At 44.8% G+C, this 17,591-nt stretch overlaps 1 protein-coding gene across 1 annotated transcript in view; it reads left to right on the top strand.

Annotated features, from left to right (window-relative positions):
• Positions 1–15,476, top strand: part of CD247 (CD247 molecule) — a 45,356-nt gene extending 29,880 nt beyond the window's left edge. The window contains exons 2-8 of the mRNA XM_030954435.1: positions 9,699–9,805; positions 10,931–10,984; positions 12,245–12,328; positions 12,978–13,013; positions 13,673–13,729; positions 14,928–14,969; positions 15,411–15,476. Coding sequence (XP_030810295.1) covers positions 9,699–9,805; positions 10,931–10,984; positions 12,245–12,328; positions 12,978–13,013; positions 13,673–13,729; positions 14,928–14,969; positions 15,411–15,476 — 446 coding nt within the window. The remainder of the gene's footprint in view (positions 1–9,698; positions 9,806–10,930; positions 10,985–12,244; positions 12,329–12,977; positions 13,014–13,672; positions 13,730–14,927; positions 14,970–15,410) is intronic.
• Positions 15,477–17,591: the final 2,115 nt, after the last annotated feature.

Genomic DNA, 17,591 nt, shown 5'->3' with positions numbered 1-17,591 from the left:
AGAATACTTTTTAAATTAAAGGGTGGGGAGGCATTTTTTTTCATTTTTTTCTTTTTTTTTCCCTTCTGACTTCTATTGTGTGGGCATGTGAAAATGAATTGCAGAAGAACAAACTGCCGGGTTACTCCGAAAGCAGGGTAGAATACAGCGAATTTAAAGAGTAATGAAAAAGTTTATTTTCCAGAAAAAAATTGTGTAGAGTATACTCTCCAAATTTAAATTTGTTAGATTGAGTAAATATTTTTTGTATAATGAAATGTAGTGTGTTATAAAAAACATTTGCATTTTTATTTGAATTATAGATTTGAAGGTGTGCGTGTCTGCTTTGTGGCTAAACCTGTTCTCATTGAATTAAATGGCCTTTGCTAATTTGAAATCAATGGTGTGGGGAATGAATCCACTCATTTTGGAATCTGCTCTTTACTGGGAAGAAACCCAGGACATTTTACATTCACTTGAGTTTCTTCCTCCATTTGGATGCGATAAACCCCAGCACAATCCTTGTGAGTGCTATTGGCTCCCACAGCTTCACTTTTTTTGTCTGTAAGAACAGGGCAGCTTCTCCAAATGGATTTCAGGGGCTAGATTGAAATAATTAATGCACATCCAATGGCTAATTCTGTGGGATAACACTTTGCTTAATGGGATTAATTCCAGGCTTGCACATGCCAGAAACTCCCGGCGGCACAGATGAGGCCACTGCAAAGCGCCTCGAAGTGAGTCCCTGGTACCTTCCCTCTTCCCCTCTGTCCTATTAGGAATACACACCAAGTCCAGATGTGGATGAACAATGGATTCATCACAACTAATCTCAGAAAAGAATTTGTATTAAGGGAGGAGAGTGTTTTGTCCTGTACAAGCCCATGCATTTTCTGGCTACCCAGTTTTTTGTTAGGTATTTTAGATAGTGCGATACACAATAAAGGGTTCTGTGGCAAGAAAAACTTGTAATGGATAGAAGTAGAAGAAAGATTTTTCTTACAGAGTACAAAAAGTAAATTAAACACTAAGGATCCTTTTAGGAGAAAATTTATTTTCTGTGGGCATTTGATCACTTGGCAATTTTTCACTCCATCCAGCAGTTCTGTGACTGCACTTTCCCAAACTGTGCTTTCAATAAAGCTGACCTAAGCTCCCAGTGCTATGAAAAATGGAGCTCATATAAATTTCCTTTGCATTCTAAATCCATCTCAGCTGCACACAGAAAGCAAACAAATACAGTTTCTACACAGCCTTTTTATCTCTCTCCACATCCCAGAGGCTTCCTAATCTGGCTTTTTGTGGGAGAGAGGGGCGGTTTAAAGTAAACATAATTTCAAAATTTTCATCCATTTTAGAAGCAGCATTAAAGATCTTAAAAGGAACATGTTTTATGAGGCTGACAAGCAATTAGATGAATGCAGTGGCAGTACAAGTGCATGATTCTATACTTACAAAATTAGTTGGAGTGAGAAAAATCAGAGACAACATAATATCCCATCTCAAGTGGCTGCTTCAGATAGGTGCTCTGAAGCTTGAAGGTATGAACAGAATTGTTCTGTAAAATATATCTGGTAAGTGGCTGAGAGCTGCTTGTCTATGTTAAGATGGAAAGAATAAATACAAGGGATCTAAATCCTCTGAAACAGCTGTGCCACTCCTCCAGGAAAACAAAACTAAACTAAATCTAGTCATAAGCAACAGAATAGCATTTCTCTTTGCTAAATTTCTGGAAAATCTTTTAACAAAAAATCTTGAAGAAAAACCATAGGATAAATTTAGTGGTGTGGATGAAATGAATTTAAATTATTCATGGTTGTTCACCTTTCCAGATTTTCAGTGTATTCCCAAGTAATTATTGGAATTAACTTGACACATTTTAATATTAGTTGCACACAATGGGTATATCATAATTAGTTCATCTGAGTTCCAAATACTGCCATAGAATGGTTTGAACTCATAGTGTAAATAAGCAGGAAATTTTCTTTGTGATGAGAGATTGGGATCCTTTTCCTTAGGTTTTTGGATTTTTTTTGCCTACAAGTCTGTTTCCATAGAGAAGGAATTAAGTAGGTACCAGCTTCCAGTGCCTGAGCTTTTGAGAGCACTTCAGTATTTTTGACAGTTAATGTATTAGTTTTATCTTATAGTTGGTGAAATAAAGGTGTTACATAAAGTCATTAATGATAAGGAAATTCTTTCCTTCTATTTCTCCCACCCCACACCAGAATGTATTGCTTTCTAACAGTCTTTGTTCCAGTCAAAATTTATATATAAGCTCTTCATTCTTGCCATTTCCTACCTATGTGTGAGAAGGTGTGTTTCCAAATACAGCACTTTGCTTTCCCCTTTTCCTGTAATGCCATCAGAGATAAGGTTTTTCTAAAGTTGGGTGTAGTTCCTCAGGTGTCTCTTAACAAAATGCAGCAGTGGAGATGTACCAGGCACAGTTTTGTCACCTGACAGAGGAGCACAGCCTCAGCAGTGAGGTGTTAACAGGGACAAATAAATCCCTGCCCCACTTGCAGATCCATGACAATGCCCTTTCTCTTCAGCAGTGCTTTGCTGTGTCATAAAATTTTAGCTGCATAGGTGCTAGATGCTATGGAAATGGGAATGCTCCAAAATCAGAGGAAGGCCATTTCAGAGGTGGGAGAAGCAATTCCCTTTTTTTTTTTTCCCAAGTGGAATGTGTGATTCCAAGGAGTTAGGGTTTGTTTGAGCCCCTTTGCTGAAGGAGTCCATCGAGGGCCCAGGCAAAGTTTGTTGTGATATTTACATTTTGTGAGAGCTCATCCATTGGCTCTTTTTTTATGAGGCCTGTGAAACGCTTCATGTGCTCCTTTCAGAGAGGAATATCCCCCAGTGGTCTTAATCCTATTATTGCTAAGTTTTGTTGAGCAATGCTGCAGGAAAACTATGCACGGAACTACTGTGAACCCAAATCCTAATCACCCTTTCTCTTTACTCTGAACCTAACTTGCTGTTGCACAGGAGAGTTTTTTTGGCCTGTGCATCCTCTGGCAGGGGCAGGACATGACACACACATCTCTGCACTAAGTGGGTCAGTGGCAGGGCACTGCTCTGAAACCTCTCCCTCCGGGTGTGTGCAGCTACTGCAGGGTTCAGAGCCTCAGCCGTTGGTGCAACCTCCTTCCTGCCCACTGCATCTGCAGATGATTTAACTATTTCCCTCCTTGGACACCAAGCTTTGCCAGGAATTTCTTCACCCTCAGAAGCCTTGTTGCAAGTGGATGTTGCACTGAAAATATCTTAAGGCTTTGCTAGCCTTAAACCAGTCAGCTCCTAGTTGTCCTGCTAAAGTAAATCCTGCAGCCGTCCCACCATTTTCCCACCTTGTATGTCTACCTTCCCTGTGATTCAGTCATTTATCTGCTGAAAAACATTGTATGAGAAATGTTTTCCAAGACTTGAGTGACAGCTACCTGGGTTTTGAAAAGTGTTGCTATGAACTTAACTTAGAAAAGTGGATGGCATTCATTGCTGGGGGTTTGGTGTCCTTCCTTACTCTGGCTCTTTTGGCACTGGTTAGATCTGGTGCTGTCGGTGAGTTCAGGTGGAAATTGATCCCAGAAAAAGGAAAAAAAGAACCCTGATGAGATTCCAGTAGGATTAGCAGTGATGAGTGTCCAGGCATGGCTTTGAGCATACATCAGGGATGGCTCCTGTCACTGTCCCAGCTTTGGTGCACGTTGGCTGCAGGGGAAGGAATTGCTCATGGGCTGACTGCTCTCTGTAAATGGCTTCCTTGTAGCTGCAATTCTCCCTCCAGCACCTCCACCCTTAGCTTGTGGTCTTGAGAGGGATTTTTCACTGCTCTGCTTGCAGCAAATCAAGGCAGTTGCAATCAAGCTCAGGCTGGACACCTGCCCTGGTGAGGCTCTTGCTGGCCCTGTGCATCTCTGCATTCAGCTCCCACCATTTCCCACCAGGTGGGACAGCCCACCTGGGCTTAATGACTTTTGGAAGTTTGAAACTAGGATAAATGCGAGTGGGAATGCCTTATAAATCTGGTTGGGAATTGTTCTTCTTGTTACCAGTAGATTTGATTAGTGGAGCCATGAGCTAGCTGTAAAGTCTAACTTAAAAATGCCAATTTAAAGTACTTAGGGAAATGTCTGCCACTCTGAGAAGTGCTCACTGAGCAGAGAAACACATCTGATTGTGATCAGCAGCATCTTGTGCCTGACTCGGTGTCTCCTCCTTCAGCCTTGCAGCTGTGAAGTCTCTTTGGGATTCCTGGGGAGACAAGGAGGCTCAATTCTCTTATGTGGTCCTCCATCATGAGCACGGGGTTGTAGGAGCTGGACTGAAAAGGCCACCTGATAGTAAATCAGTCTGGGGTGAGTTACTGCTGTGGGGCAGAGTTGGTAGGGCAAGGGAAAGGCTAAGTGGCCTAGAAGCATTTGAATAATAATTCTTGCCTCTTTGTACCAGATTGAATTAGACACTAGAAAATTTACAGCAGGGAACACCTTTTGCATTAGCTGGATTAAACTTTTGCTGTCCCTGATGAAGATGGGTGTAGTAAAAGCACTTGTGCCTAATCTAAAGCCCCTACAGAAGCTGAGAGAGCTGCAGAGCTTGCAGCTTGTTGGATATCCATGTCTGCAGCTGCCCTGTGCATGGTTTGCTGCCTATAGGAGGCAACGCCAGGCTTGCTTCAGGAAAGCCCTTTGCACCGAGTCCTTGCTCAAGTGAGAAGTGAAAGCAGTTGCTTATTCTGAGAATGACTGACTGTTTTGATGAAGCAAGGAGTCCCCTTCCAGAGATGAGCAAGGCACTCCCCTCCTTTCTGTTTCTGACGAGGCTCTGGAAGGATTTGGAGGGTGAAAGGCTGCCTTGTTTAATTATATATTCAAAGTTAATCTTCTCCACCTTCAGACTGAAAAAGTAGATAGGTTTCCTCTTCCCACATATCAAACAGCAGCTGGAGATCTACTTGTCTTGCTCCTGTTACAGTACCCTGGATTTTTTATTAGAGTCTTTATTCCATGATGTGCTAGAAGATCATAAAATCATAGAAAAATTTGGCTTGCAAAGGACCTTAAAGATCATCTAGTTCCAAACCCACTGCCATGGGCAGGAACACCAGTGTTGAATCCCATGTGGCATTATAATATTTTCCTTATTTTGATTCTTTTTCTTACAAATAAATCGGAGGGAAACTTAAATTATTTGAACTTTGTGTTAGTGCCCCTCTGAAAGGGATCCTAAAAGGGAGTAGGAAGGGCTCACAGGAATCCTGAAGCATTTTACCTTGACTTTCCATAGGGCTAACATTCATTGGTGTAAAAAATTGGAAGCTAATGGCCTAAAATACTTTCCTTTTTAAATGTAATTATTTGGGCTGCCCAACATTTGGTCTTGTAACCTGAATCCTGATCGTATCAGCAGTTTCCTCCAACAACAACAACACACAAACTCTAATGCTGAACTTGAAGGGCACAGCTTTGCTTTGGGCCATGCTGTGTTTCACAAATATGTGATAGAGTATTGATGACAAATTAATTGAGTCTCTGCCTTCTGCAAGTGAAGGAGAATTGGCCTCTGCTTCTTCAGCCCTGGAGGGTCACAGGTTTGTTTGTTGTTTCTATCTATGAGTAAAACCCATAGAAAAATATAAATACAAACAAACCCCATGACAGATACATTCTTTATGAACAGGATTATCTGTAATAATTTTAGCTGGCTAACTTGTAGGCATTTAGTCTGGGCTGTCCTTTCAGCTGCAGGCCAGCGTACACTTGAAGTGAAGCACCATGCAGGGTACTCATCTCTCTCCTCATTCTTCCCTGAGCCCAGGGAGCTCTCTTGGGTTCAGAATTTTGCTCTCAGACAGCAGCAGTGAGGCAAGACCCATCACACCCAGCATCATCCAGAGTCACAGGGATCACTGCCAGGGGAAGATGGTGGTGTCTGAGAAAAGCTGCCCAGCAAGCAGCTCTGGCAGCTCTGGGCTGTTGGGAGAAGGCCCTGCAGGATCTGCCTTTAAACACCTTTGTATGTAACCACAGTTGCATCAATAAATCTCTTGTGCTGGGATTGGTTTTCCTGGGCTCCACTGAGAAACTCGGTTTCCAGGAGGATAAAACATTTCATTTACAGCTGTGTTACTGAATTTTGGTAACCCCTAAAAGTAAAACCCTTAAATGAATCACTTAATAAGGCCTATGGGAGAGAAAACAATTTATGGTAGACAGATGTGATCTGAATTTACAAGTAATTCAGCTTTTACGGTCTGTATTTCTCAAACTATTATCAGGAATCATGGTCTAACCCAATCCAGATGCACACTAAAAACATAGAGGAGGAAAATCCTATTAAAAAGAAATGTTCTGGCATGCTTCAAGGGCCCAGGCCATGTTCCAGTGAATCACTTCAGCTGGTCCCCATTGGTAGTGGCTGCATTGGGCCAGCCCTGTGGATTGGACCCCAGCTTTGCCAGCTTTGGGGTGCAGCATCCCTCCCTCATGCCATGTTTTGGAGCATGGTCTGGATGTGGGTCTGGGACTCCCTGTGTCTCTCCAGGACTGGAGCAGCAGGCAGTGTGGGCAGGAGGCTGGAGCTGAGTTTGCTGCCCTGTGCAGGAGAGCTGGTGCTGGGCCCGAGCTGGGGCTCGAAGCTGTGAAACCACGCAGGGCTCTCGAGGCGGGCGCCCGCAGTGCAGCCTCCCTGCCGGCCCCAGGCTTCCTCTGCCTGGGCTCTGGGGCTGCTCTCGGCCTCTCACCACTGCCTTTTTCTCACTTGCTGGCCGCAGCACTTCTGAATTGCCTTTTTTTTTTCTTTTTTTCTTTTTTTTTTCACCCATGCTTCAGAAAGTAAAAGGCCGCAGGGGTTTGTTACAGAGGTGCTGGCAGAGCTGCTCTGGGGAGATGCCAGCCTCGAGTCGAGATGTGGGAGTGCAGGGAGCTGCAGCAGCAGGAGGGAGTGCCCAGGCACAGAGGAGAGCAGCTGGGTGGGAGCAGAGGAAAAGGGGGAACAAATTCCAGGCTTTGGAAGGAGGAGGTGCTGGGAAGAAACGTCTCAGGAGCAGAAGCACAGGTGCTGACAGAGCTCCAGGTGTAGGCAATTGGGATTGAGGAGGGCTGACAACCTGGGCAGTGCTCTACTCAGTGACTGTCTCCTCTCAGTTCTGGTATGTGAGTATTGGAAAGGCACTGTGCAACTCCCAGTAGGCACTGGGTGACCTGGGAGGTGGGAATCATCAGTGAAATATTTGCTATTTGTGCTTTGCTATTTGTTTACTGTTTGTGCTTTGCTCTGTGTGAGGCCCTGAGTGTGACTGCTCCCTCAGGCCTGGCATGTTTTGCTCTGCCCAGCTCCCATCACCAGCTCATCTGCTGTGACCTTGGCCTCAGCCCCCAGACCGTGGCTGATGAGGGACAGAAAGCACATTTTGGTGGTGCCTAAGGGACTGGCCTCGTGTTTTGAAGAGGCAATAACCCCTCCTCTGGTGATGTAAAAACCTAAACGGGTCCTGTTCACCTGAATGGATGGTAACTGTTTCAACTGCCACTTGTTCATTGGGCTTCCTATCTCTCTGACCTTTCTTTCAATAGGCTTTGTACCTTCTATCTTTTCTCTCACTTTCTAATCCAGAGCCCTGTTTCAAAGGTTATTATTTAGAAAGTGCTTTGTACATTTTGCTTTGTTTAAGAATATAGAAATCAAACGTATTAAGGAAGGAAATAACACGAACTAACAGATAGGACAAGGGGAAGTAGCTTCAAGCTGCACCAGCTTGAAGGTTGGATATGAGGAAAATTTTCTGTGCTGAAAGGGTGGTTAGGCATTGCAACAGACTCCCCAGGGAAATGGTGGAGTCACCATCCCTGGAAATGTTCATAAAATCAATAGATGTGACACTTCACAATATGGTTTAGTGGGCATGGTGGTATTTGGCTGAAGGTTGAACTTGATGATATCGGAGTTCTTTTCCCACCCTAATAATTCTATTCATTTTATTGTTTTTTTTCCTAAACATTGGACTTTGTCATAGTCTCAAAGCATGTTTTTCCAGGGACAATCACAGCCAGAGCAGCAGGCCTTCCCTCACTGACCAGCTTTAATCCATTACCTGGGATGCTGGAGGCCAGGCTGCGCCACACAAGCACCGTGTGGGCACTTGGTTGGCTCTGCAGAGTCAGCCAAGGTTGACAATGGCTGGCACAGGGCCACAGCTAAATCCCCTGCACTCTTGACATCTCCTCCACAGTCCTCAATGTCTCCTGCTTCGTCTCCTCCTGGTCTGGGGATTTTATTAGTGCTGGAGAAATATGGGACTTGAGATGATTGTGTGAATGTGCCTGGCTTTGGTACAAAAAGAGGGATTCAGGGCCAGGATACCCAAAGAGTACACAAAAATGCTGCCTTCAGCAGCATCTCAGATGCCTCCAGGCTGGTGTAAAATATTGTCCTGTGAACTGTTTAGAAGAAAATGTCTGGGAAGGTAATCTCAGCTCATTTGTTGGTTTTATATACAATGTTGGGCAAATAATGTAATCTCTCTGTCTCTGCTTACCCCATATAAATGAAATTTTATAGTCCTGAGGAAATGTGGTGAAGGGTATTTTTCATAAAGTGCTTGAACCATATTTTTTAAATGACAGAAAAAGAGAGGGAAGAAGGAAAACCATCTAGGATCTCAATTTATTTCAATGGATTTGTTTCTAAATGCATGATAGAGGGAAAAAATGAATGCAAGCTCCTAGTTCAGACAAACAAACAAATCTACTCTGTGGTATTTTTCCTGGGTGTGTGAGGCTGTCAGAGGGAACAGTGATTGTTTATCTTCATCAAAGGGCTTTTCAGGTTATTGATAATTTTTGTCTTTCTTTTTTGAACTCACTCCAAATCTGCACAAAGCACAACACAGATTAATTTTAAGGCATTTGTTTGTTTGGTTTTTTATATAACTGTGCAATACAGCTTTTCCTTGGGGGATGGACATAGAGCTGCATATTGGATCTATAGTTACTTAGCCTTTGATTTTTTTAGCTATACTTGGTGAACTTTCTACATCTTTATTAACTGGTACAGGGGCAGTTTTATCAGGTTTATCTGCTGAAACCCAACAATCTTAAGGTTGGATTAAGACTGGATGTGGTCAGTGTATAAATATTTAAATGGTGGCTGAAAAGATGGAGACTCCTTTTTTAGCAGTCACATGGAAAACATGAGGGGCAATGGGTTCAAATTACTCTCGGAGCATTGAATGTGATGGTGTCAAACTTTCTTTCTATCAAGTGCAGAATTGAAAAGCTCTCCCCTAAAATTTTGTCCAAACAATGTATTTTCTCACACACACTTGATGAAGGAAGCCTTAACCAGGCCCAGTCATGAATCCCTGCAGGAGATGCTGCTGGGTTTTCCCAGAAAATTAATGTCCTATGTTGGCTGGGGGAGCTTGCAAAGATTTCTGTCCATGGAGGTACTCTCAGCTGGCTGAGGTCCTGGACAGTCTGGTTTAACTGAATGTCTTTAGAGAGAAGGCTGGATTTGCCAGGGTCCTTTTTGACCAGATTATTCCTACAGTTATATTCAGAATTCCATCTCCTTTGCCAAGGGGCAGTGTTGCCCTCACACTGGCTATTATTTTTCCATGGAGTGGTATGCAGCACTGCCACATTTATGCTGCCAAGCACCCAGGGACACAAATGACTTTGTTTGCTGATGTATCTGATCTTTTTGTGCAGATGCTGCATCAGTTCTTGGCCTCACAGATCCCAGGCTCTGCTACATGCTGGATGGATTCCTCTTCATTTATGCAGTGGTCATGACAGCCCTTTTTGTGAAGGCAAAGGTCAGTCTAACCCAACACAGATGCATTTGGATTTGGTGGTGTAAGGTAGCTGAGCTGGGCTGGAAAGTGGGACTGGAGGGGAGCCATCCCTTAGAATGAAACCTTTCTATTCTTTTACATTCTTCCTCTCTCTCTTTTTTCTTTTTTCCCCCCTCTGTTTCTGGTGTCCACTAGAGCAACCTGAAGTAGTTATTTCCAAAGAGTATATGAGAGTGTTTTGATGTTACACTTATGGATACATCAGAGATTCTGGACTTTGTAGATGGGAAGCAACTGATCAAGAGTAACGTGGATTTTTTTCTCCTGCTTTGTCATTGAAAAGAGAGGAAGGGATACACAGAACATACAGGGAAAATGACAAGCTTGTGAAGGATGTATTAATATGTCTCAACAATTCAGACATCTTTGATACTGTGAGTGTGATGATGCAACAACCCAAACAAACACAGGAGAGGACTTGGGTAATTGCTACAAATGTGATTCTATACCTAAATATAGACTGAGCTAGAAGGTTACTTTTAATAAAGAATTGAATGTGATAATAACTCAAAAAGAGTAAATCAATACAGAATGTAGTTTGACAGGGCTTTTGTTTAAACACTACAACACAAAGCAGCTGCTCTCATTGATCCAAAACTGGCCCTCTTTACCTGAAATTTTGGCTTAGTAATTGATTTCTCGTAAGTATTGTGAGCAGCTGAGCTGAAGAGCAGCTACAGAAGGGATAATCCTTTACCTCTTTGCTAGCTGCCACTCACATCAACTTATTGGGGTGGCACCAGAGCCCTGGCAAGCCAAGTGCTGCTCCTGAGGGGTGCAGGGATTCCCTGCAGCAAGCCCAACAGCTTTGCAGGCAGCTGGAAAGCCCAAGTCCGAGGGAGGCACAAGATTAGGACAGGAAGAGAATGGAGAGACAAAATCTGAGGAGGGCAGGTGTGTAGGGAACAAGCTCAGATGTTGGTGAGCTGGTGTTATGTGAAATAAAATGACTTGGCTGCTGAGGGCAGGCTGCTGTGTGGGTTGCCCTGTTTCTGATGAGGGTAACTGGTAGGAGAGGGAGTGAAAGGACTGAGGGGAGCCACTGTGTCTCTGCTCATGGAATGGTCTCTATGGTCTCTCTTGCAGCTCAGCCAGGCCTCTGAACCCCAGCTGCAGGCAGGCCAGGATGACGTGTACAACGTGAGTAACTGCTGGTCTTTGTTCCCTAATCCACCATGCAGACAGACCTTTGGGGCACAGGGACACTGAACTGGCTGCTGGTCAGAAAAGCTTTGCATGAGCCAGCTGATGAGTACGGCTGTAGATGTGTGCAGCATGGCAGCTGTAAGGAGGAAAGGTAAAACCTCACAGGGACAGCTTCTGGTGTCAGCACTCTGGCCAGATGCTGGAGAACTCTTTGGGCTGTTGGTTCCTGATTTGGCCCACTGAGCTCCAGGTTGGCAGGAGCCCAGGCTGTTTGCTGTGCTGCCCCATGGAACAAACAGGTTTGTGAGAGCTCTGGCTGTGTGTGCAGGCACTGCCCCTGTTGCTGATGCTGTTTGATGTGGGCTGGGCAAAGGGCAAATGCCAAGGAATGCTGTGGAGCTGCCTTTGCACCTGCAGCTCTTCCACTCTCAAGTGTATGGAGCCTGAGCTCCACACAGCCCCTGTGCCTCCATTCCCAAGCTTTCCTGTTGCCCCACAGCAAGCCCTGCTGTACCTGATCATATCAGAGAAGTGCCTTGTCCTGTGCCCTGACCAAGGGCAGCATCTTTAGGCAGTGAAAGAGGACAGAGACAAGATCCTGCCTGAGCCTCCACACTAAATTGCCCACTCATGGCAGCATTAAACTCTAGCTATTTTTGCTATGTCTAGATGTCTTTTAATTTTTTTTTCTCACGCTTTTGACCATAGCCACATCCTGTAATGAGTTCTGTTTAACTCTGTAATGTCTGAACACTAATGCAATTTCTTTTCAGTTTAAGTGTAGCCTATCACCTCTCAAGTAGTGCTCTGTCAGCTGTGTTATTTTGACCTGAAATCTCTCCTTTGCCCTTGTCCAAGGTAACCTTTTCCAGCTAAGAATTGTGTTGGGCATAAAATTTCTGTAGCTCCTTGATGCAAATTTAGATGAGCAGCTCTGCAAGAAAAACGAAGCTTGTGGCCCTTCACTCTCCAGTGGGAGAGAAAGCATGAAAGTCAGAGCCCCTTCCCCTCATGCTCTCTAGTTTTCAACTCATTTCCACTTAGGAAAGGTCCTAGATGCAACAGCTTGCAGTTTTGTGTCATTCCCATGGCTTAAATGTAGACCTTTTTGTTGACAGTTGCATTAGGGAGTAGAAAGAATTTCTAGTTCAGCGATAGTCCTTGTGAGCTGAGCTGGGCTCCCTTTCTTTGCTGAGATCTGCTCTTATCTCATTATCACGGTGTCCATCCAGTGCTTTCTCTCTCCCGTTTCAGAAACTCTCCCGTGGGCACAGAGACGATTACGATGTTCTGGGAGGAAAGCGACGAGCAGACCCCGAGCTGGGCGGGAGACACCAGGTAACCTCCAGGCACATGTGCGCCTCTGTGCTTTGATCTGGTGCCTCCTCCCACGCCGTGTCACAGCGCTGCTCACACGGGCAGCCACCCCAGCGCCTTCCTGGGGAGGGAACGACGCGATCTGTGTCGTAAGCCGGGCGGGGGGCGCGGGGGGCAGCAGCGAAGCTCCCCCTCCCCTTTGATCTCTGCCCCCTCGCCGGGCCGGGAGCTCGCAGCCACCGGGGTGGGAAGTGACACCCGGGCCCGGGGCGGATGCGGAGGAGGCCCAGCAGCCTCACAGAGCTCGCTGCGTCTGATGCCATCAAACAGGCGCCCACAAAGCAGAGCAGCAGCCAAAACAACTCTTTGTGCTGCACGGCCCATCACTTTCAAAGGAAAAGGGAGGGAAAACCTCCTGCATCAGCAGGTGACAGCTGTAGGGGGTGAGCAGAGAAGAACTAAGTTTTACCAATTGCTAAAGTGAAATTAATTTCCCCCAGAACAAGTTGTCTGAACAGAGCCTTACGGGTGGAGGGAGGATGGACTGGAATGGGCAGGGAAAGATCATAGAGCCACAGCTGTGCCAGGGAGCAAATGCATAAGCACATACAAGGTGCTGGGGGATGCTGGTAGTGCAATGTATGGGCAACTTTTTACTTCTGTTTTACAGCAGAGGAGAAAGAACCCTCAGGACACTGTCTACACTGTGAGTAGAGCACTCTGGAGGGAGCAGAGAGGGAGGGATGGCTGGGAACAGGAGATTCTGTTTCATAGGAGACTTTCCCCCCTGCCACCCAATTTCAGCTCTGGTTCAAAACTCAACAGCTGCTTTTCTGCTTTTCAAGACTTCCCTTCCACCCAATCCTTCCCAGCAGACCCTCTGTTTTTGCTAGAAAATTTCTGCTCACTTCTGAGTGACAGGAGCAAAACATTGGGGAGATGTAGAAAATAATTTGGATCAAGATATCTGCTAATGCCTAATGCTAGTGACTAACCAACCTTGATCCCATGTGATTGCTGCTGCAGTACTTCCTGTGCATGGACTCCAGCCCTGTGACTGCTCTCTGGCAAAGGCCAAATACCAGTGCATCTAAGAGGGGCTGCTTAGGAACCTCTTGCTGGAGTTAATTTGACTCTGGCTAAATGTGGTGGTCTGTGCTCCAAAGCAGATACAGGAATGTAGATTTTCATGTCTTAACTTGGGTCTTTCTGGGTCTTTGGTGCTTGAGGAATGAGCTTGTTTCCAAGACCTTTACTGCTATTGAATGAGACACTCTGAGTTCAGCTGGTTTTAAATGTGGCTACCCAGGGGCTGCCTTGGCTTTTCCATTGTCACACTGACTCTTTTCCCTTCTCTGTCTGCAGTCACTGCAGAAGGACAAGATGGGTGAGGCATACAGTGAGATTGGAATGAAGGGAGAGGTGAGTCTTACTTTCCTTCCTGGTGAAAACATGGCAACAGAAAACATTCCAGCTTTTGGCCAGAAAAGCCCTGGCAGCTGCCCTGGCTGGGGGGGCTGAAGGAAGGTCTGGTGTCAAGTGCTGCAATGGTCCAGCAGCACTGGAAGATTTTGGGGCATGTTTCTCCAGAGCAGCTCAGAGCTGCAGGTTTATGGTTTCCCCTCCATGGGCTGCTGAGGCTGGCTGGTGTTCCAGGATCAGAAGAGCAAGTGCCAGCCCCTCCTTGTGCCTGACTTCTGACAAGGAACAGGGGAAATGTCCTCCTTCCCACAGCTCTGCTCTCAAATGTTTAAGAAGGCACACATCAGTCACAGCAGAGGGAGAGTTTTTAGCTCTGTGCACAAACTGCTGGGGGAGGAGGGCTTGTGTCAAAAACAAACCATCTGGGGACACTTGTTAATGGCAAAATGAAAAATTGCTCTGACCTACACAAGTTCTATTTTATGTCAAAGTGTCATATATATATATATATATATATATATATATATATATATATATATAACCTTTCATTTCCTTCTGACACATGAAAAAAGGGGCATTTCAAAACAAAGTTTGGTGTTGAGAAATGCTGAAGCAACACCAACATTTACTATCTTCCCCTTTTTTATTCTAATGCTCCTCAGCCAGAGTCAAGCTGTGTCTATGAGCTATGGGGTTATAAAGTGGCACCATGTTTTTTGAATGTTTCTGTTTCTGGAGGGACAAGAACACCAAAGCCCTTGTCCCACTCTAAATATATGATCATTTAATAGCTTGCTGCAATTTTAACTGTAACAAGCACTACTCCTTGACACATTTGTGATACAATCTAATACTAAATAATCAGTGTCTACAGAAATGCTGCCAAATCTCTACACATACCGTGAATCAAAGAAATAGCAACATTCTAACAGTATGACAGGGAAATATGTCAGCAAACAAAACCAATTTGTTTTTATTTCCTATCCTCTCTATTTTCTCCTTAACAGCCCTTGCAGCGTGTCAGGGCTGGTCCAGACTTACCAGGTGCTTTCCTGTGCAGAGCAGAGTCCAGGCCATGCACAGCTGGTACATCCTGTACACCCTCAGCACAGCATGGGGGAACTCAGGGGCTTCTTTCTTTTTGCATAATCAGGAAAGCACCCATTAATCAGTCTATGCTTGTTTTATTTTCCCAAAGCAGCAGAGGCGGCGAGGCAAAGGCAATGAAGGTCTCTACCAGGTAGGCACCACCTCCCACAGCTGCTCCCCTCACCTGTGGTTGGATATCCAATGGCAATGTCAGGGAGGCACACAGAAGTGTTTTTATTATGATTTTATGTCTGTTCATTTAATTACTGATGCTCATTCTAGCATCAGTTAGCTCTTAATAATACACAAATAAAATGTACCCCAAAGATCTGCAGAACCAGTTAGGATGATTTGCTGCAGTCATATTTTCATAACCATTATTCAGGATGTACCTTGCCTTCAGGTAAATAATAGCTATTTGTACCACACAAAGACTAAAGAATCACTCAGGAGTAAAAACCTCTGTAGGGGGGGAAAAATCAGACTCATGCTCCTGACTGAGCCCCTGCCATCCGGCTGCTGCCAGTCAGCCAGGAAGAAGTAAGCACTCACACTCATCCCTCACCTGTTTTTCTGGTTTTCTCTTTTTCAGGGCCTCAGTGCAGCAACCAAGGACACTTATGATGCTCTCCAAATGCAGCCTTTGCCCCCTCGCTAGGTGGGAGCCTCACAGGGGATGGGCAGGAGTGAGAGATGCCCACCTGCTTTGGGGAGGAGAGGGGGAAAAGCCTTTTTCATCCAGCACAAGCACTGTGTGTTTTCTGTGTGCAAGAACCTCCTTGGGTTCGTGCACAGAAGCTGGACCTGGCCTTTTTCTTCTCTCTCTCCTGAATTATATAACTGCTTCTGCTATTAGTATGTACATATCTGTAAAGTTGTTTCCAATTCTACGGGGTATTAGGCTGATTTTTTTTTTTTTGGTCAGGTTTGTTTTGTGTGGACCAGACCACACCTTCTAACAATCACAGCTATTTCCATAGGTCTTCCTGAGTATTAAGACATGGAATTATGGCTTTAGTGCATTTAAAAAATTTGCAAAGATTTATTTACTGTATTTACTGTATTTACTTCCTGTAGTATTTATCTTAAGACTATTTCACCCTTTTTGCTTTAAATTTGCCTTTAAGAAACTGCTTCAGTGGAGGGCAACTTTTTTTCCTTAATTATAAAGACTGATATGATGTTACCACAGTGAAGCAGAGAGGCTGAATGCCAACTTTCCAGTAGGAAGAAAATGAGCACCAATATCCAAAAAAAGATCAAGCAATAGCACTGCCACTCATCCATAAATATGAGCCAGGTAGGCTGAGCGAGAGACTTCTCTGAAGGCAGAAAAACAAAAAACAAGGAGATGGGTTCCCCTATTATCACTTCCAGACAACAAACTGTACAAAAGCCAACATAAATGCAGTTTCCAGCCCAGTCTCTCATGAGGCTGCCACTAAAAGGTGCAGGTATCATTCCAAGGAGGTAGCAGCTCAATAATGTCATGTGTTTTTGATGAATTAATAAAACAGTGCCACAGTCCCATGTGTGTGTGCAGGGAGCAGCAGTGGGAATGGCACGAGCTCCTTACCTGAGGTATTCAGCCCATCTGCACCAGCCTGCACCCAGCAGCACCAACTCCCAGGGAAGCTGAGGAGGACAGGATTCCAGCTGGAGCTCCTACACACGTCCCAGAAGCTGGGATGGGCTGTTGGGAAAATGCCCCAAAGCCAGGTATCAAAGGGACACTCACCTCCTGCTGCTGCAGCCTCAGTTTTGCCCGTGCCTCACTGCACACGGAAAGCTGGAGGAATTCAGCAAGGACAAATCCAGCCCAGCAACATCAGGGGTGTTCAACCTCGACTCAGGAGCTGACCAAGCCATCTCACCAGTCCTCACAGAAGAAGCAGAGCTAAAGCAAGGCTGTGGGAACAAGAGCTGCTGCTCTGGGTGCTGGCTAAATGAGGTTATGTCTTCTTTGCAGGGACTGGGTGGGTTAGCAGCAGAAAAACTTGCTGAAATGGGTGCTATGCAAGTTCCAAGGCAGTTTTACTTCTTTAAGCAGTAAAACTGTACCTGCAGTAGGTGCTTGTAGCTTTTAAAGAATATTTGCAATGAATTAAAGCAAAATAAAGTAAACTGAGACATGGTAATGAATGCTTCTCACAAGAAAAGATTCCTAGATCCTTTGCTGTTCTCTGCAGTGACAAGAAAAATTGAGAGAACTGGGTGATAACTGAGACAGCTGAGCTGAAAATTACAGTAAAGTTATGCTGCAAAGCACTCGATGCAAGAACAAAGAGTGCTGAAAACAGCTTTCTCTTTTTAAATCACCATAACTGTATCTGCAAGATGTGGAAGTCACAAGCTTTGGCAGTGTGAAATACCAACCACCAAACAATAGGAATGAAATTCTTTGGGGGGAGGGGAAAAAAATCACCTTTATGCTCTTTATATATCAATGGATACCTTGATTTCAAAAAGCATCCAACGCTGGTTTTGGGGCCACTCACTGTGGGGCTGAGCTGAGTCCTCTCTTTGCCTTCAGGAAGCGACTGAAGCTGTTTCTGCTTTTGGGAGAGGAGCTGATAAATACAGAATTAGAACAAAAGCTTCAAGCAGAGTGCATAAAACCCAGGCTCTCCTCCAGTTTGACAAGACAAAGGGCACCAGATCAATCTTCTGGCCCAGTCTCACCCATAGGGGAAGGGCAATCGGCCCCCCCGACACATTTAAAAACTACAAACAAGTGCATACATGTTAAAACACTTGGAAAATGGTTTAATGA

This window comes from Camarhynchus parvulus, chromosome 1, assembly GCF_901933205.1.
Source record: "Camarhynchus parvulus chromosome 1, STF_HiC, whole genome shotgun sequence".
Lineage (NCBI taxonomy): Eukaryota > Metazoa > Chordata > Aves > Passeriformes > Thraupidae > Camarhynchus > Camarhynchus parvulus.
This window is presented reverse-complemented; position numbering and strand designations above follow the sequence as displayed.